Raw genomic sequence first — 21,442 nt, 5'->3', positions numbered from 1 at the left:
TTGTATTCCAAAGTTAGTGTACAAAGTCTAGTTCCCAAAAATGCACCACAAAATAATCATGTGAAGAATAAACATGATAAATCATCTAAAAATTGGAGAAAAGAGAAAAGATGGTGTATATAACTATAAAACAGGTCAAGATTTAGATGTGCAACTCACTGAGACTGAAAAAAATTTACAGACAAAAAAAGCAAAACAAGTAATAAGACGGTAATTCATGCCCCCAAATTATTTCTCTAGCAAAGTTACTACCTTTACCTCCCAAGTTAAAAGAAAGAGAGCTAGTGAGAGAGAAATTAAGAAACAGAAAACCAAGAATATCTTATTACTTAAATCATGGCTCTTTTCAAATTGACAACTCTACTGATCACAAATGTTATCTTACCTCCTTAATTAGAAGCTTAAAAACAGAAGGCACTTTCACAGTAATTTCATTTACTCCATAAAGCAATTTTCTACAACAGGAAAACATAATAATAGTGTCACATTATACAATAATAGTATAATTTAGGGATAGCATTTCATTAGATAAAGCTCAAACCACAGATTGCTCTTAAATCTGGAACTTCAACATTCATGTTTCCACATACTTGTCTTCCACAATTCAATTCTCTACCTACAGTATTTAAATCGAAGTAGTCACTACTGGATAACTACACTGTTGTTTCATTCTGTCTCAGATCTTTTTGTGTGACAAGTATCTTTCCCACTAGTTTATAATAACCATGTCGGCAAATGTTTTTTCATCCTTGAACACAATACACCTCAACAATTTTGAATTGCAATTCATTTTTGCAAGAAACTAAATAAACAAATTTGAGGGGTCCTATACTATTTTTCTAATGAGAATACTGTACTAACAGTGTTTATTTCAAAACACTGTACATCTGACTTTTTAAAAAATGCTTTTAAAAAGTTGCTTAAATCCTTCCACTTAAACTCCTGTTAGTCCTTTCTATGTGATAGACTAATTCTTGCCTTTAATGAAGTATGGGTCTAAATGAATCAATTTTTCAATATTCTACTGAAAAAAACATGCTACAGAAGTATAAGAAAACTGCTAATTTAATTTGAAAATAGCATTTATCTTTAAATTTGCAATACACTGGTATAATCTTATACTTCAACAAAGAATAACATGATAAAAAAGGTTATGCATCCCAATTTACAAATATTCATTGTGGTAAATTTTGAGCTCCTGCTTACAATTCCCAATACATTTCAGAAAATCTAAGCTGCTATCAATTGTAAGACATACCCATCATTTTATGTGCTATCAAGATAAAAATGTTGACAACATTTGTCAAGTAAAGGATGACACTCCACCCACTGCATGACACATCCCCACTTTAGAAATGTTAAAATGTTGAAAATATGTATCTTAGAATGGGTAAAATATGGTATATTTTCAGGGATACCAACTTCAAAATTCCAGTTTCAACATTTTCATAATTCTTAAACTGAGAGACAGTCTTACTCAATTAAATACCAGTAAGTTGTCAACTACTAGGTCTATAATGTTTAAATACCTATTAATATGTACAACTATATGGTAAGAGGGTGGACTATACATACTACTTTATTTAGGAATTTTGATAACAGATCTAACTTTAGTTGGATAAAAATTACCTGTAGGCATGCATCCCCTTTGTCAGTCCTGCACTATGCTTTTCATAAATTGACGTACAAGAAACACCTTCATCCAGTCCCCTAAATAAATCCAAAGTTTTTACTTTAAACAAAGTTTAAAATATCCAAATGTCTTAATGCCCTATTCTTCTATATTCCTGATTTTAAAGTGACTTCCTTACAAATAGAAACCTAACAAAAACTGAAATAATGAATGGGAATTTTAAATCTCAAATTCATAAGATAACCAATAATGAAAGTTCTAAGTCTCAAAAGTGGCAAATTCTAAATTAGCCAATGTATCTATCACATGATAAAATGGCTCTAAATACTCAAGTTTGTATGACAATATTATTATCCTTTAAGGCTGTACCAAAGCTGTAAGAGCTATTAATTAAACTAATAAAATTATAGGCAAAGTATGACTAACTTGAGAATCCCAAACTAATTTTTTTTTACTTTTTAATAATTAAATTCTAATTATTAAATTATATAGATATAATTTTCCCTCTTCAATTTTTTAAGCTTCATGCTAACAATCCTATTCACTGATTTTTTTTCTACAAAAGCATCAATCCAAATCTGTCCCTGTTCTAATACAAACCTGGGAGAGAAGTACAGAATTTATGAGTCACAGTCAATGTCCAAAATCTGTAACAATTCTAACTGGATTCAACCAACAGACCTAATTTTCCCCCCAAATGTCTTAATTATGCTTATGTTGACTGAGATACTAGTCAAAGAACTCCAAAGAGAACCCTACACATCATTTATCTCCAATCCTTTTCCATTTTTTTCAGATAGAAAAAAATTAAGCTCCCTAATTAACTGCTATCATTGGGATGCTTAAATTCCAGAAGCTTCTACAGCTGGCAAATGCCACCAGGCAAATAGGTTTGACACTTTTTTCCACTGAAGTTGATGACTTCTCCAAAAGCAGCAGGGATCAGCTCCAAGTCTTTTTAAAAAAAAACAAAAAAAACAAAATGGCAGCTCACTGGCAGTGTTCTGTAAGGCAATAGTTCTTAACTAGAAATGGTCTTCTGAACTAGGCATGCAGAAATGCCCAAATCTATTCCAGATTATTCCAATTCTTTAGTGTCTGAGGAAAAAAATCCAGGCATGAATACTTTAAATGTTCATAAGGCGATTCTCTTTGTATTGCTAATATTAAGAATTCCTTTAGCACTCTCAAGTAATGATACTTAATGAGTGTTTATAATAATCACTTTAACAATAGCAATAAAAATAGAATCCTAATTAATTCAGTACTTAACATAACTTCAAGCCTCCACAAAAAATAAATTTTAAGGGATTCCTCCAATTTGTCCTATTCAAGGCTTAACACATTGGACAACGTCTCAATCTTTACCCACACAGTAAAGTTAAATTTCTGTTTGGGAAATGACAATTCAGATATTCTGACGGACTATAAAGTGTACTCTAAAATTCACTTTGAGATGAACCCACAAAAAGAAAAGAACTCAGGGGGCGCCTGGGTGGTGCAGTCGGTTAAGCCTCCGACTTCAGCCAGGTCACGATCTCGCGGTCCGTGAGTTCGAGCCCCGCGTCAGGCTCTGGGCTGATGGCTCGGAGCCTGGAGCCTGTTTCCGATTCTGTGTCTCCCTCTCTCTCTGCCCCTCCCCCGTTCATGCTCTCTCTCTGTCCCAAAAATAAATAAACGTTGAAAAAAAAAAAAAAAATTTAAAAAAAAAAAAGAAAAGAACTCAGACTCAGAGTGGATTTGGAGAATCATATTGTTTCAAACTTTTATGTAAATTTTGCCAAGGTACAAGTTGCAAGTAGGATTTATCCTAAAATGGTTAACAAGTATTCAAATAACACCAGGGAGTTAATAAGTGAATAAAAGTTATGCAATAAATACCTCTTCAATTTTTGTAACCCTACAATGAATTCTTTTCCATCTAGAACATTTTCAAGATACTCGTAAAAGAATCCAAACAAAAGAAAAATACTTACTTTAAAAAATCAAAATTGTGAAGGGTATCATTCCAGAAGTATTTTACACTGTGGTGGGTAAAATAACGAATCTGTAGAACACACATAAATGTTACACCAAAAAGCACTATCATCACTTGTTAACCATTAAGTTTACTAACACAAATCTATTATGTATTAAAATTAAAGTGATCACATGCAAATGCAATCTGCTTCTTCTAGTATTACCTAAACTGTGTTATATATAGTAATAAGTATTTTATATGCATATATATTCATCCCAAACAAAAATAACTGCAAGCACAAAATTATAGGCTGCGATAGAATAAAATGTAGTAATTCTGGTTTTCAAAGAAACTCTAACACTAAGATCACCATACCTGCTGTGGTTGAGTTTGTGAATATTTGCTCATCTCATGCCTATTCTCTGTAGCCAAATTTTCAGTAAAATGAACAGCATGGCCATTTGCAACTTTATTAGTCATAGATTTTGGACTCAAAAATGGGTGAGTTTCCAGAGAAAGAAAGCGGATTTTTGCACAAAACCACATTCTGAATTCATCCTTATAAGACAGAAAGGGATAAAGATAAAAAGTCAATTCCATGTATTACATAACACCTATACCTATAATGCCTATATAGTTTTTTTTTTTAATTTTTTTTTTAACGTTTATTTATTTTTGAGATAGAGAGAGGCAGAGCATGAACAGGGGAGGGGCAGAGAGAGAGGGAGACACAGAATTGGAAACAGGCTCCAGGCTCTGAGCTGTCAGCACAAAGCCCAACGCGGGGCTCGAACTCACGGACCGTGAGATCATGACCTGAGCCAAAGTCGGACGCTTAACCGACCAAGCCACCCAGGCGCCCCATAGTTTTCAATATATTTTTAAATTCCCATTCTTTACGTATTATTTACTCATCTCTAATTAAGAAAGCATCACTTCCTACTAAATATTAAACCAGCTCATGAAGATGTATAAACTCCAACATGAAGTGCTTTCCATTGCTCACCATTTTACGATATATTTCACTAATACAATATCCCCTGAAAGATCTTGAGTGATTTTTTAATGAACTCATCAACATACTGAGAGTAGAAATTAAAGCCTCTGATGAAATGTTTCCAAACAAAACAAAAACAAAAACAAACAAACAAAACCCTAGATGCAGCAACATCACAAAGTAGAAAGGCAGCTGGCCTAGTGAATAACAGATCTGACATAGCCCTTAAACTGGCCGATGACCCTGACAGATAAGCATCTAATCTTAATCTCTCAGTGCATCAAGAACTACAAAAGAAAGGAGTACAAAAGGAAGCGGTTGGCATAATCATCTTTAGGATTCCTTCACATTCTAATCACTGTGGTAAAACTCATTTCTAACACAAATGCTTTTAGGATTAGTATTCCTGATTATATCCTAGCAGTGATGTTCTCCTCATACATTGTTCTGAAGGAAGTACACACAAAAGCGTTTATTTCACTCCTGAAATGATCAGCTACAAGTGAATACGTTGACTTACAGTAGTCCTCAGCAGCACCACTTCACAGTCTTTAATGGCAGCTCTAATACAGGTCGCCTTCACCCGCCATTCGGGCATCCAGTAGAGGAGGAGGAGGAGAAAGCCACCAGTGCAAACCACTCCTAGGGAAACTATGGCAAGCTTCCAGCGACACAAATTATAGCCATATATCTCCTGCAAGGATACAGTGATCACACAATTAAATATCACATGGTGTATGAGAAAAATGCCAAAGTTCTTTGTTTTCCAAATGTATATTCACTATTTTGTCACATAAAAGGTAGGGTTTTGTTTTTTTTTTTTAATGCCTTATCTATTTTTGAGAGAGAAAGCTTGATGGGGGGACGGGCGGTGGGGGGGGGGGGGGCTGTGGTGCAGAGAATCCAAAGCAGGCTCTGCGCTGACAGCAGCAAGCCTGAAGCGGGGCTTGAACTCATGAACCATGAGATCATGACCTGAGCCAAAGTTGGACGCTCAATTGACTGAGCCACTCAGGCACCCTAAAAGGTAGGGTTTCTTTAAATAAACTTTTAATTTTGTAATAATTTTAGATTTGCAGAAGAGTTACAAAAACATTAAAAGTTCCTGTATACCCTCCATCTAGTTTCCCATTAACTTGATACATTTGTCAAAATCAAGAGATTGACACTGACCCATTACAATTAACTAAAACTAGTCTCTAATTAGAATTTCACTAGTTTTTCCACTGTCTTATTTCTGTTCCAGGATATAAGCCAAAACACCACACTGCATTTAGATACAGGTTTTAACTTTATGTTTCTCCCAAATAATTAGCTAATTGTCTCAATACTGCTGTGACTGATCAATCTGACCTCCTGACCCAAATTATTTAAATTGTTCTAGTTTACTCCCCTCACCACCATAATTAACAAGGGCTGCCAAATTTAGCAAATGAAAATGCAGAGGGCCTAGTTAAATTTAAATTTCAATAAAAAATTGATGAATTTTTTTGTTTGCCCTACGCAATATTTGGGACACGCTCATATGAAAAATTTATTCCTTGGTTTATCTGAAATTCACATTTAATAGTGTCTTATTTTACCTGATAACCTAATCCCATCCCATCTCCCCCCCCCCCCCCCCCCCCCCCGCCACACACAAAGAGTTGAAAAGTGCTTTTTATTATTAAGCTGATTTTAAACCTTTTTTTTTTTTTTTAAAGTAGGCTCCATGCCCAATGTGGGGCTTGAACTCAGGACCCCAAGATCAAGAGTCATATGCTATACTAACTAAGCCAGCCAGGCACCCTAAGAGTGCCTTTTTTATAAATCAAAATTAGAAATCTTATACTTGGGATTATATATATTAGCTAATGTAGCTTCTTAAATTACTAAATAAAAAAAGCATACTTCTCTAGTATTAACAATCCACAAGTGAAACACGCATTATACTAAAACCAACAAATAGAGATGTTACATAATCCCAAGTCAAAAGCACATTCAGGATGAGGAAAGCAGGTTGATTTAGCATTGTTTTTTTTCTTCTCTCTAACGTACTTTTCTACTTCCCTGGAATAATAAATTACAGAGATAAACTCTTCACACTTTACAAGTAAATTATAAAAATTGGTTACCATTTCATCTTCTTGACCTTGGTTGATAGTCTTCCTTTCTTCTTTGTCCATATCTACGGTGGTTTGAGAGGTCTTGTGCTTCAGAACAATTGAAGATAACTGACGGAAAGGAAAACCAAATGTTGGGGATTCTGCTGTATCTTAAGCAGACTATATAACTTCATACTGTAAGATTTTTTGTCATGACACGTGTATCAAAGTTTAGCTGATATTTAAGTACTCACTAAAGTACTAGCTGGTTTTAATGACATTTTCAATAGTGTGCTGGTCCTCGTGATACATATTATCACTAAACCTGGCATATTTCATCAATTAACTTATACTAGCAACAGCCATGGCACAAAACAATTAAGTTCTAGAAGAAATCACTACAGAATCTTTCCATTCCCCAGACTCACAGCACTAATCTAGTTTAACCATCTTCAGCTAAAAGTACTTCACACCAACTCAATTTATTGCTTCAAGTATAGTGAAGACGTAAAGCATCAGCAGTGAAACCAACCCCAACACCTCCCCAAGATTATTAATCATCCAACAAATATTTATTAAGCACCTATTAAATGAATGGTAATCCCTGGCCAAGAGTCAATTCCTCAGGCAGCTGTACCCCTATTGGAGATCACTCCCTCAGTCTGAGTCCAAGTCCACTAGGCAATATTCTGATGATTTGACTACTTATGATGCCTGTCTAGGAGAAAATTCATTGAGCTCACTGACAAATTTTTTCCCTGCATGGAGAAAGGATATTAATATCAAATATCAGACAGTCAGCCACACATTAAAGAGATTTGCAAAATGTAAAACAATGCCAGTTTTCTTGTGATCTTTGTTTCTGGAAAATAAATATTTTTCAGAAAAATGTTACTTAATATGAAATAAGCTTATTACGGTCATGTTTCATTAAGTTATTATTAAAGATATCAGTTTTAATTAACATGGTATCAGCAGACATAACTCACATAAACAGAAGCTCTTCAGAGTTATTAATTTTCAAGACTGTAAAAATATCTGAGACCAAATAGCCACTGCTTTAGACTAGGCTGAACCCTGGACAGCACAGTGGGAATATTACCTCTATTCCAGATGTCATTTCTCTACTCATCTATTCAATGTGTAAACACAGGCCTGACACATGACAAGCACTCAAAAAATACTTGAATATGATGTAAGCAAGATTTTGTGCTAAGATAGCAACAGCTACTTTATGTTTACATGATATGGATTAAACAGGAGAATTTTAAATTCCATATGTAAAAATAAGAGTAATGAAATCTCTTGATTTATGTCATCAACAAAATGACCAATAAAAAATACTGATGCCTCCTGCACGAGCACTCAGAGTTTCTGTACTTTCTGCTAGCCCAGGAGATGGAGTCAGGGCTAACTAGAGTGGGATTTCTACAGAAATATAACACAGAACTTTCGGTTATAATATACCATTATATACACTATATATAATATATACATAATATACTATATATTATGTATAAATTATGTTACATATATTAATGTTATATGTAACATATATACGTGATAATATGTAATATACACAAAAAAGACTCTGCCATCTTGGAAATGAAGTCTTAGAGGTATCTGGCCCAACATCTCCAAAACAAGCCACATTATCATACAAAGCCCTGTGGGCAATTTAGTAACAATTTCTTCTCAGTCTAGGGTAGTGTTAGAGCTTTGAAGCATACTACTGGAGTCATTCCACCATGGTAAGACTGATTCATCAATATGACTTGAGGTGGCAGTTATTCTTGAGGGCCATAACCTACTGCTAATAGACTACTGGGAGAATGAGCAAGCCCAACCTCTTTCCCTGCAGAAAAGATCAACTATTGTTACTGAATGCGTAAGGCATAGTCCAATACTGCAGGGAACCCAGGGGGAGCCCACAGTCTCCCTGAGTTGGGGAGGCATCAAAGGCATCCCCTGAGGGTGAGGCAGGTTTGCAGGGCAGATTATCAGTGAAGAGATCTGTACAGAGAACGAACAATGTAAATCTGTAAGACAGTCCTCCTCAAGTCTTAAGCTGAGTACCGATCAGTGTAGATGTGAGGAAACTACTGGAGGCCAGGGAAAGCACCATCCAAAACGATTAAGAGTAAAAAATTATCAGGGTTCACACAGGGCTGAGAAGAGTGCCTGTTCCTACCAACCACAGTGGAAAACCTCATTACTCACGAGGAATCAGGAAGAGTAGTCAGAGGGGTGTTGCTTCAGCAGTGGGATCAAATTAGCCCTAAACTAAAAGCTACTCTGATCTTACCTAACAAAACTCTTAAGACCTAAAGGAATAAAGTGTTTCCAAATAATTTAACAGCTTCACAAAGTTCAAGGGATTTATAAGAATACAAAATATCTAGTCCCAATAAGTTACAATATTCGACATCCAGGTAAAACTTAACAGGTATGCAAAGAAAAAAATATAAACCATAATAAGAAAAATCAATCAGTAGAAAAAGACCAAGAACTGACACAAATAATAGAACTGGAAGACAAGAACAATAAGGTGGCTGCTGTAACTCTAGTCCATTATGTTCAAAAAGCAAAATGAAAGATTGAACACATTAAGTAGAGACATGAAAGATATAAAAAAGAACCAAGCTGACTAGAAGATAGAAAGTAAAGTATCGGAGATGAAAAATTTACTAGATGGGATTAACAGATTAAATGCTGCAAAAGAAAAATCAATGAACCTGAAGACAAAGTAATAGAAATATCCAAAATGAAAAATGAACACAAAATAGAGAGAAAAAAGCACAAAACAACATCAGTAAGTTATGAGACAACTTCAAGCCCTAATACACATGTAAGGTAGGAGAGACCAAAAATATGTAATGATATAAGGGCAAAAATTTTTCCAAATTAGATGAAAAATTATAAGCCTACAGATCCAAAAGTCCAACTAATACTAAGCAAATAAACACTGAATAATTACAACAAGGCATGTCACTATCAAACTGCTCATAAGCAGTGATTAAAAAAAATATATTAAAAGGAGCCAGAGGGGCGCCTGGGTGGCGCAGTCGGTTAAGCGTCCGACTTCAGCCAGGTCACAATCTCGCGGTCCGTGAGTTCGAGCCCCGCGTCAGGCTCTGGGCTGATGGCTCAGAGCCTGGAGCCTGTTTCCGATTCTGTGTCTCCCTCTCTCTCTGTCCCTCCCCCGTTCATGCTCTGTCTCTCTCTGTCCCAAAAAAGAAATAAAATAAAAAATAAACGTTGAAAAAAAATAAAAGGAGCCAGAAGAAAAAGATCTGTTACATACAAAGAAAAATAGATAAGAATGACACAGATTTCTTACTAAAAATAATACAGGTGAGAACAACTAAGTAACATCTTGAAGTACTGAGAAAAAGAAACCATTCAGAGAATTCTATACCCAGCAAAAATATCTTCCAAAATCAAAGGTGAAATAAGACTTTTAGACACAAAACCTGAAAAAAAAAAGTTAAAGGAAGTCCTCAGGTAGAAAAGTGGAAATGGAAACGTGGATCTCCACGAAGGAATGAAAAGCATCAGACATGAGTTTAATCACTTGAAAGTAAACTGTAATAAGTTAGAGATGTATACTCTAAAATCTAAAGTAACCATTAAAATAAAAGAGTCATAGGGTGCCTAGGTGGCTCAGTCAGTTGAGTGACTAACTTCGGCTCAGATCATGATCTCACAGTTCATGGGTTTCAGCCCTGAAATGGGCTCTGTGCTGACAGCTCAGAGCCTGGAGCCTGCTTTGGATTCTGTGTCTCCCTCTCTCTCTGCCCTTCCCCTGCTCATGTTCTGTGTCTGTCTCTCAAAAATAAATAAACGTTAAAAAAATGTTTTTAATAAATATGGGGCGCCTGGTGGCTCAGTCAGTTAAGCATCCAACTTAGGCTCAGGTCATGATTTCATGGCTCATGAGTTCAAGCCTCATATCAGGCTCTGCACTGACAACTCAGAGCTTGGAGCCTGCTTCAGATTCTGTGCCTCCCTCGCTCTCTGCCCCTCCCCCACTCATAATCTGTCTCTCTCTCCCTCAAGAATAAATAAACGTAAAAAAAAAATTTTAATAAATGAGTCACAAGTAAAAAAAATCAAGAGGTTATTAAGTGGAACCATAAAAAATACTCAACTGATGTAACAAAGAAAAGGAGGAAAATGGAAACAAGAGGAAAGACAAATAGAAAACAAACAGCAAGATGGTTGATTTAAACCTAACTATATTGGGGTGGCTGGGTGGCTCAGTCAGTTAAGTATCCAACTCTTGATTTTGGCTTAAGTCATGATCTCACACAGTTGTGAGATGGAGCCCTACATTGGGCTCTATGCTGGGTGTAGAGCCTACTTGAGATTCTCTCTCCCTCTGCTGCTCCCCTGCTTGTGTGTACGTACTCTCTCTCTAAAAGTTAAAAAAAAGGGGGGGCATGCCTGGGTGGCTGAGTCAGGTAAGCATCCGACTTCAGCTTAGGTCATGGGTTTGAACCCCACACTGAGCTCTGTGCTGACAGCTCAGAGCCTGGAGCCTGCTTGGGATTCTGTTTCTCCTTCTCTCTCTGTTCATCTCTCTCTCTCTCTCAAAAATAAAGGTTAAAAAAATTTTAATAAATAAATTTTAAAAATTGGGGTGCCTGGGTGGCTCAGTTGGTTGAGCACCTGACTCCTGATTTTGGCTCAGGTCATGATCCCAGGGTTACGGGATTGAGCCTCCCATCAGGCTCCACGATGAGCATGGAGCCTGCCTAAGATTCTCTCTCCCTCCCTCTGTCCCTCTCCCAACTCACACATGTTCTCTCTCTAAAATAAAAAAATTAAAAAATTTAAACAATGGCAGGGTACCTGGATGGCTTAGTTGGTTAAGTGTCCAACTCTTGATTTTGGCTCAGGTTATGATCTCACAGTTGATGAGACTGAGCCCCAAGTCGGGCTCTGCACTAAGAGCACGGAGCCTGCTTGAGATTCTCTGTTCCTCTCTTTCTGCCTCTCCCCCATTCATTCTCTCCCCCTCTCTCTCACTCAAACATTAAAAAAATGATAAACCTAACAATATCAATAGTCACATTAAATATAAATGGTCTAAACAACAATTAAAAGATGGAGATTACAGTTTTATGTTTTAAAAGCAAGGCCATAAGCAAGTATATGTTGCCTAAAAGAAATGCAACCTAAATATAAAGGCATAGTAGACTAAAAGTTAAACTATACCCTGCAAGCACTATTCAAATTAAAGCTGGAATAACTGTATTAATATCAAAGTAGATCTCAAAGCAAGGAATATTACCAAGGATAAAGTCATTTTGTAATGACAAAGGGGTCAACTGATTAACATAAAACAGTAATCCTAAACAGGTATACATTTAACAGATCCTCAAAATACACAAAGGACTTAGAAGATCCGAATAACACTATCAATCAAATTGGTCCCAACTGATATTTACAGAACACTCTACTCCACTGCAAAGTATACATTCTTTGAACATGTGCACAGAACATTTACCAAGAAAGACCATATTCCAAGACATAAATTCAAGTCATACAAAATAAATTCTTTAAAAAAATTATACTAAATTAGAAACCAAAAGAGAAAGATAAGTAGAGAAAAAAAATCCATGAGGCAGAAATCAATAGGGAAAATATGAAATATCCTGAAAATGAAGATATATCAAAATTTGTGGGATGCAGCTAAAAGAGTATTTAGAAATTATTTATAGCACTAAATTTCAAATTCTGAAAAGAAAGCCCTAAAATCATGACCTCAGTGTCTACCTTTAGAAAGCAGACAAAGTACAGGGCGCCTGGGTGGCTCAGTTGGTTGGTTAAGCATCTGACTCAGGTCATGATCTCACAGTTTATGAGTTTGAGCCCCGTGTCAAGCTCTGTGCTGAGAGCTCTCTCTCTCTCTCTCTCTCTCCCCCTCTCTCTGTCTCTCGAATATAAATAAACATTAAAAAAGAAGAAGAAGAAGAAAGTAGAAAAAGAACAGCAAATTACACCCACAGTAAGCACTGAAGGGAAATTAATAAAACTGATAGTAGAAATCAATGAAATTGATCATTTTTCTAGTTGGACTCAAAGGGGGAAGGAGGAAGACACAAATTACCAATTTTAAGAATTAGGAGCCATCACTATAGATTCTGCAAATATCAGAAAGATAGTCAAGGAACTTAACAACTTTACACCAATATATCAACTTTTCTGCAGGTTTGACCTTACTTCCAAATTTAAAAAAAGTAAAAATTAAAAAACCTATACTTATTCATCAGGGGATCGCATGAGTTAGTAATTGCTACAGCTGAGTTAAAAGCTGCATAACAGGTACATGAGAGTTCATTATCCTAATCTTCCTACTTTTTTAGTGTGTAGAAAATGTAATAGAAAGTGTTTTTAAATAAATAAAATAAAAGGCACTCATCTGAAGCTTTTAGAAAGAAAAAAAATTTCAGAAGATATTCATTCCTGGAACCAAAGGCCATAAACCTTGAGAACTCTATTTCTATAAATCTCAAATCCACTGACCCGACCAATCAAGTACCAGGCATTATCCATAGTCTCTTAATGCTAAGTTTTGACTCTCACTCTTCTTCATTTTTGTCTTTTATCCATTGCCTAGAAATACAGATGTACTTCCCCACTTTTTGAAATCCTAATTTTTCAATGTAGAATGTATTAGCAGATGAATAAGCATGCTTTTATAATTTTAGAAAAAGAATTATCATTAATATTCAATGTTTTCATTAACTTCACGTACTAGCAACTACTTAAAATCTTTTCCCCAAATGGATCTTGACAGACTTCACCTCAGTCCAACTCAGCTACATCAACTCATCTTCATATGTTGCCTGTAACAATCTAGTTTTCATAATCATCTAAAAATACAATTCTTAACCATTGTATCTCATTATTCTTTTTTATAACTGTTATTGTTCTAAAATTTAGCTTACTTTTTAAGGCAAAATTCTTAAGTCTTACCAATTTTACTGAAGTTGATATTAAAAATAATTTAATTTAAATAAAAAGTTAACCATCAATTATTATTCTCTTTAAACATACTATACCCACATAGGAAATTATCAAGACTTCACCAAGACTTTCATATAAACTTTTAATAAAATCCAGTGAGAAAATTGCAGCAGCTTACATTTAAAACATATACATATTATAAATGTATATTTCCATTTTAAAAACAGGTACATAATACAAAGCCTCTAACATTTCTTTGACTCCATGAAAATAAAAATCTATAAATATACTTTAAATTATATTGCTTACAAGGATGAAAATATATATTAAATACTATTCTACCATATATCTAATTAGAACATTTGAAGCATTAATACCAAACTTCTAAAATCCATTTAACTTACAGAATATAACTTTGGTAGTTTGCAAGAGTGCATACATGGTTTTTAATCAGGTCAATTTTTAGATTACAGAAAGCAAATTAAAGAAATTTTTCTTACCAAAAGCACTATATCATTATTCTTCCCAATTGCTGTATCAGCAGCACTTTCAAAATCTGGCTATTAATAATGAAAATAAAATTAAGCATAAAAATCCATTCAGGTGAGAATTTTCTGCCAAATATTGTTTTGATTCTTTCTGAACTGTTTTCAAGATGACTAAGATATTAAAATTTAGGGTTTTTATATTCAGGGACTTTAAATGGACTTTCAGAAGATACACCCTTCTGCCATCTAACTGCCACTGGTAGAGCTCCTCTTGAATTAAGTCACATCTAGCTAGCACACTGAATTCCCAATTCCACAGTGCATGCCTCAGCCTTGATGTTATCTAAATAGCAAGGAGCTTATAGGCTATTGTGCTTAACCAAACCCTTCCTTGCATTTACAATGAACTTGATTTTTTGTGAGTAAAAAGAGCAGCACAGGACAAAGTGAAGCTATCAGGAATAAATCTCACTAAATCAAATGCTAGTTCTTGTAAGTTTACTGATTTTTTTCACATTATATAATTACTAAGAACCATTTGAAGTATAATACTCTAGGATAAGAGTCATATCTCATTTCCTAAAACAAGAGGGGTTGGCCTTAACTGGCATAGAAATCCCCGAACCTCTAAGCCATCTTTGCTTCAAACCTGAATTTATTAGTTGGAACAAAAGTTTTATAATAGTATGTATGGAGGGTTTGAAGGATATTCCATAGATGTGCCCAGAATTATAAAGTATATAATCTCACAAAGTGATTTAGAGAGTGACCTGTAACGAGTAAAACTTCAAGTGAAGTAATTTTGAAGAACACATTTTTAAATTTCTACTTCAGTATTTGCCAAGTTCAGAGAGATGGAAGTAAAAAAACTAAAGTTAAAAATGTATTATTACTCAAAATTCACAAAACTGAATTACTCTAAAAGAAATGCTTACATAACATTTTTTTTAAGTTTGTAACATACACTCTGCAGTTTTAAAAATTAAAAAGTGCACTAAGACTAAGACTCAAAAGGGTCACCTTGCATTGTTGAAAGAATGAATCATCCTATTGGCTTTGTACTTCTAGGTATTTTTTTTTTCTGAGACTTAAACGTACCTACCCATGTTAAATAAAAATTTGATAAACCCATCTTGAAGGCCCACTCAGCAAAAGGTGTTTTAAAGATCCTGAAGTAAAAACAGTTCAGTCAGCACTCTGAATATTATTTCACTGTCAAATCCGTAGCATCCACGGCAACTAAGATAACCTTCTGAAACTCAAAAGCAGCTCTCCCTTTACATTTGAAATAAAAAGAGCCTTAATACATATAAGCCCTTACTTTACTCCATTTTAATAGCTACACAAATGTTTGTGTAAAAAGAATTTTTTTTTTAAACTCAATCTCCGCACTACAGGAACCAAATTGCCACAACTCTCTATGAGGGCAAAACCTAACACTTCAAGTCAGCTCTCAACAATAAGAATGACATAATATAATTTAATGAATACGTGGAAATTTTACAAGGATACCAGCTACATTTTAACAAAGCTCTGCTGAACACCCGTTTTATCACTTCCCATCTTGAACTTTCTCTTATAATACATGCTTTTGTTTCTGTGTTTAGGCTCAAGAAAGACCATTGTGTCCAAAACACACCAAACCAAGACTGTATTTACATTTGTCAAGTACAGTCTTTGTATAATTATATTTTTTGTACGTTACAAAACAATGTGATAGCTAAAACAAAATAAGTTATAATTACGAAAAATAAGGTAATTATCTGCCTTCGGGTTAATATTAGGAACATGAAGAATTACAGCTTAGCCCACACTACAGCATACCTATGTATGTTGTTATCACTTTTATTAAATACATTAAATCAATCCTTTTATTCGTAGAAATTCCATGTGGTAAGAGTCATCATTAGATAAAATAGTGGCTTTGAGTATTGGTCAACTGCAAAACACTTATTAGTAAAAATGGGGAAAAGTAGCTTTGGACTGACAATTGATATTTATGCTTTAACTTTTGCTTTGTAAAAAATGGAAATGTGTAAAAATTCTTTTACATACAAAATAAAGGGCTTACATTTTTTAAATGTCTACTTATATCAGAGGTTTTTTTTTTTTCATTTATTCAAGCTGCTTTGATCTTAAAACTTTCAAACCTCCCTTTAAATCTTCACGTATGTGACTTTTCAAAGCTTCACATTTGAGGACTGAGATTTACAAAAGTGTTATAATTGCTAGACTGGTTTCAAAATCTTACCATCTATTATGAAAAATGCTGCAGCAGGCAATAGTACATAATAGACAGGATCACTGCAATAAGACCAGTCCTACAGAGTGAATATTTAAAATAGGCAGAATCAGTAGGCCTAGAAAGAAAATTGGCATCTACCCCTAACCAAATAGATCGATAAATTGGACACAGTGGCCACCAGTGGTGATACTGTATTGCAGGGTGAGCGGGTGGGAGAGACTTTAGTGCTTTTTTAATGCTTTTACCATCTAAATAGTTAAAGAAAGGAAAGAAGGAAGGCTGAGCATTTGTACAAAGTTCTAATTCTCCAATGCATGGCCACCCTTGGGTGTGAAACTTGTAGAAAGGTGCAAAGCACTTCACGGTGCTCTACCAAACCATTCTCCAGATTTTCTGGATCTCTCTTCATCAGGTTTTTTACCCCAGGCAAGAAAAGTAGTCATTTTGAAGGCCCCCTTAACAAGTACATTTCTAGGAAGCTAGAGTTGCTTGTATTTATTTTGATGTCCCCTCCACAATTTGGCTCCACTGAGGAAAAGTAGTAGCCAGTGACACAACATAAACAGCAGCAAATCCTAAATTATTTAATCAAATTAGTCCATCTACAAGCATTAAGTAACCATATATGCCATGTTCATTATTATACTAGGAATTGTAGGAGATATACAACTTTACCCCCTCCCCCCAAAAAAGACAATTAATTCAACATGAACTATTTTGCAAGTTCCTTCTTGGTTTCAACTTGGTTGGAAGGTTTCAATTTCCTGTCTTGGTTTCAACTTCTTCTCCACTGAAATGAAGCAGTTGTAATAATCCGAACGATACATTCCAACCATGAAAGCTTTGACCTACACAAGTATTGCCTCCATACCCATCTTGCTGTTGCACTCTTTCACCACTAGGTGATGTTCCGACATCGATAAGGAAAGAGGCTGACAGTTTTCACTAGCCTTAATAGAGAAGCTGCTGATCAAAAGTGATTATGAAAAGTTGTAAGATTTTTTTTTTTTAGTGCCACTGGAAATACTAATCTTGGAAAGCAGAGTTTTCTATAGATATATAACTTCTGTCTCATGTGTCTCAATGAAAAAATAAGACATAAAACAAATGATAATGGTGGTGAAGGGAAAAGAAGGCAGGTGTATTATTACTGCCTTTACAAAGATGACTCCCGAATTCACAATTGTCTGAAACCAGAATTTAGGGATCTTACAATGTTATGGAGTAAGGGAAGGGACTACAGTAACAATTAAAAAGTACACGAACCTATTAGAGAACAAGGTGAGGTAAAGCATACAATTATGTGGTAAAACACTACTTGCCCATTAAACTGGCTAAATAAATAAAAACAAGGAGCACCCTATGGACTGCTGTTAAGAGTGAATCTGTACTACTGTTTTGGAAAACCAAGAGTACATCAGAATTTAATATTCCCACACTTTGATCCACCAATCTCAATTAGAAATCCATGTCACATGTACAAGTACATATACATACATGTTACCATTAACAGTTTCTTCAAACTCAGGAAATAGAGTATATGAGTTTTGTGCTTTAGGGGTACTTACAAGCAGAAAAACCTAACTGAAACAAGTATTCTAAAACAAGCACTAAAGAACTTGTTTGGTATTTAATACAATAGAAATTGACAAATCTAGAGTTCTAATTACAGTCTGTACACACTAAGTGAGCCTAACTGCCCAAACTAAAAGTTACATTTTTAAATTCAGAGGTAAGATAAGGTCTTTAGTTAAGTAATATATGAATGTTTCTTCCATTTTAATGCAAATTAGTGATTATTTCTTCTAAAATGTAATGCTATTGATCCAAATCCCTAAAAACTTGCATGCCATTTCAATCAGCAATTTGAACGTAAAATTTAAACATTCATTCTTTAAAATCTAAACACTCAGGGGCACCTGGCTGACTCAGTCAGTAGAGCATGTGGTTCTCGATCTTGGGGTCATAAGTTCAAGTCCCACATTGGGTGTAGAGCTTACCTTAAAAAATAGTAATAAAATAAAATTTAAACATTCCTTAATTCTAAGACTCATATTATCTACATTTTTGCACAGAAGCCAACATGTAGCTTAGATAAAACCTTATAGTTGCTATTGGCAGGTAACCATCATTACGCAGTGGTCACTGCATGTACTACTTGAAGTGGGTCTCAACTTTCCATAGTACTATGTCATTTCAGCTGAGCAAAAGTACATTGTTGGTAGCACAGCACTGAGTTTAAACTGTTGACTAAACCTATTCAAAATGATTACATTGTACCTGCACAATGAAACAAAAAGTAATAGTGTGCACAGACAGGTACCTAAACAGAGTGGAGAGGAAGAACTGGGAGGAAAAGAGGCAAGGGTGGGTAGGGAATAGTCAAAAAGTGAGAAACAGAGAGAAGAAAAAGTTCCAGGAAATTACATTCTAAGTCTGTAAGGAGTATGTTAAGGAGTTACACAGACCCCAGAGATGTTCATTTTTCTTATTAACAGCAAACTCCAAAATAATTTTTCTTTATTAACTCAGCGTTGTTCACTTCAAGATTATTGTATTACGTTGGCAAGAAAGCAAAATTAGTTTTACTCATCATCTGTGCAACACTACAGTTCACACTTCATTTTTCCAGACGTTATGAAGACCTGACCACAAAAGAAGCACAAAATCACTAGGAAACTCTTCTGTACAAAAAGTACAATCCTGCTAATTTGCAACTATAATTGGTAAGTACTTGGATCTTTTTAAAATAATGTGAATTTGTCTTCTTCCACTTCACTCCTTTTCCCCAACTTGAAACCTACCCATGTTGACTCAGCATTGAAAGGAAGCGCAAAGCCCTTAACATCTGCACTCAACAAGTATTCCAAAAACACTTTAAATTGCTGTTGAAGAGAATAATGGTCTTACTCATGGTACAACCATCATAGAAATCTGAAATTTCTCATTTCCTATGGTCATTTTGTAATCCACTATTCAGGATAAAAAAAAAAAAAAAAAAAGACCAATGCATTTGGGCACTATGCCAACCATAACAGTAGTAACTGACATCTGTACAGGGATTTTTAGTTTACAAAACACTTTTACAGGCCTTATCTACTTTACTGACCAGTTTTCAGTCAATATCGTCTTTTAAAAACAGGAAAAAAATAAACTTCACTTAACCAAAATCAGCATTTTTTATTTTCCCACAAAGTCAAGCATGGGGTGACTTCTGTCAAAGAACCTTACCAACAAATTAAGGAATTAACATGCAGACAGTATCATCTTTCAAGGGTCTGTTTTCCAAAAATTCATTTCAAAGCCCAATGTACCTGAAATATACTCTTTCATAAGGAAAATACTGACCAGGTTCCCAAGATGGCCCACACCTTTTACTTCCCACAATTCTAAATTATACTTCATATTACACTAGCCTGGGTCATGGGGCAGGTAGCCAGGTTACCAAGTTTCTACTTCCTCTGCTCACTTCTTAATTATTAACATTGCCCGAGGCCCCACTTCCTCTACCCACTTCTTAATTAATATTCTCCAGCCTTCTCTCTTTGTAATAACCCAAGGACCAAGGGTGGCAACACTGATCCATCTATGGTGAAAACTACCAAGAGCTGCCAATCAGTATTTTCAGCACTAATCTCTCTCAAGCTCCAGATCCACAGATTTAAACATCAACCATACATGTTTACATACAGCTAAAATTCAGTAACTTTATTGTATCTTTCTACTCCTTAAATGAATATGATTTGCAGGGCGCCTGGGTGGCTCAGTCGGTTAAGCGTCCGACTTCGGCTCAGGTCACGATCTCGCAGTCCGTGAGTTCGAGCCCCGCGTCGGGCTCTGGGCTGATGGCTCAGAGCCTGGAGCCTGCTTCCGATTCTGTGTCTCCCTCTCTCTCTGCCCCTCCCCCCGTTCATGCTCTGTCTCTCTCTGTCTCAAAAATAAATAAACGTTAAAAAAAAAATGTAAAGAAAAAAAATGAATATGATTTGCATAAAGCTCCATGCCAGGATTTTGGAAGTCATCCTAGACTCCTTCCTATTCCATACCTGTATCCAACTAGGCACTAAGTCTTACCATTTCTACCTTTCTCACATCCACCTCACCATGCCCTATCTCCATCGACATTGCCTCAACTCAGGTCCTGATGCCCTCTCTGGTCTTCCCCATTCTTAACAATATACAAACCAGACGTGATTATTTCTTTCTGCTTAAAATTTCAGTAGCTTCCTATGGTCTGCAGAAGCATTTCCCAAACTGGTTAGAGTCCCTCCAAAATAAAATATTTAAAGAGGCATCCCCTGGGAATGCAAACTGGTGCAGCCACTCTGGAAAACAGTATGAAGGTTCCTCAAAACAACAAAAATAGAACTACCCTACAACCCAGCAATTGCACTACTAGGTATTTATTTATCCAAGGGATACAAGTATGCTGTTTTGAAGGGACACATGCACCCCAAGGTTTATAGCAACACTATCAACAATAGCCAAAGTATGGAAAGAGCCCAAATGTCCATTGATGGATGAGTGGATACACAAGATGTGGTGTGTGTATGTGTGTGTACACAACACACACACACACACACACACACACACACACACACACACACTGGAGTATTACTCAGCAATCAAAAAGAATGAAATGTTGCCATTTGCAACTACGTGGATGGAACTAGAAGGTATTATGCTAAGTGAAATTAGAGAAAGACAAATATCATATGACTTTACTCATATGAGGACTTTAAGATACAAAACAGATGAACAGAAGAGAAGGGAAGCAAAAATAATATAAAAACAGGGAGGGGGACAAAACATAAGAGACTCTTAAATATAAAGAATGAATAGAGGGTTGCTGGAGGGGTTGTGAGAGGGGGGGATGGGATAAATGGGTAAGGGGCTTAAGGAATCTACTCCTGAAATCACTATTGCACCATGTGCTAACTTGAAAGTAAATTATAAAAAATAAATAAATTACAGAAGAAATAAAAAAAAAAAAAAAAAAGAGGTATCCCCTGTGGTATCTGGGTGGTTTAGCTGGTTTTGCGTTTGACTCTTGATATCAT

General features: G+C 35.4%; 1 protein-coding gene across 7 annotated transcripts in view; it reads right to left on the bottom strand.

Annotated features, from left to right (window-relative positions):
• The window catches only part of ATP13A3 (ATPase 13A3), a 91,208-nt gene that overhangs the window by 57,141 nt on the left and 12,625 nt on the right, over positions 1–21,442 (bottom strand). For 5 of the 7 annotated variants that reach the window (XM_045502558.1, XM_045502557.1, XM_045502559.1 and 2 more), the window contains 6 exons: positions 6,705–6,803; positions 5,111–5,284; positions 3,969–4,151; positions 3,610–3,680; positions 1,630–1,710; positions 386–455 (listed from right to left, as the gene is read on the bottom strand). In XM_045502558.1, coding sequence (XP_045358514.1) covers positions 386–455; positions 1,630–1,710; positions 3,610–3,680; positions 3,969–4,151; positions 5,111–5,284; positions 6,705–6,755 — 630 coding nt within the window. In that variant the 5' untranslated portion in view covers positions 6,756–6,803. Of the gene's footprint in view, positions 1–385; positions 456–1,629; positions 1,711–3,609; positions 3,681–3,968; positions 4,152–5,110; positions 5,285–6,704; positions 6,804–14,149; positions 14,210–21,442 lie in introns of all 7 variants that reach the window. The other 2 variants (XM_045502556.1, XM_045502560.1) reach the window with 2 other exon arrangements.

This window comes from Leopardus geoffroyi, chromosome C2 (genome assembly GCF_018350155.1).
Source record: "Leopardus geoffroyi isolate Oge1 chromosome C2, O.geoffroyi_Oge1_pat1.0, whole genome shotgun sequence".
In the NCBI taxonomy this organism is placed as follows: Eukaryota; Metazoa; Chordata; class Mammalia; order Carnivora; family Felidae; genus Leopardus; species Leopardus geoffroyi.
The sequence above is the reverse complement of the archived record's forward strand: the minus strand, read 5'-3'. Positions and strand labels throughout refer to the sequence as shown.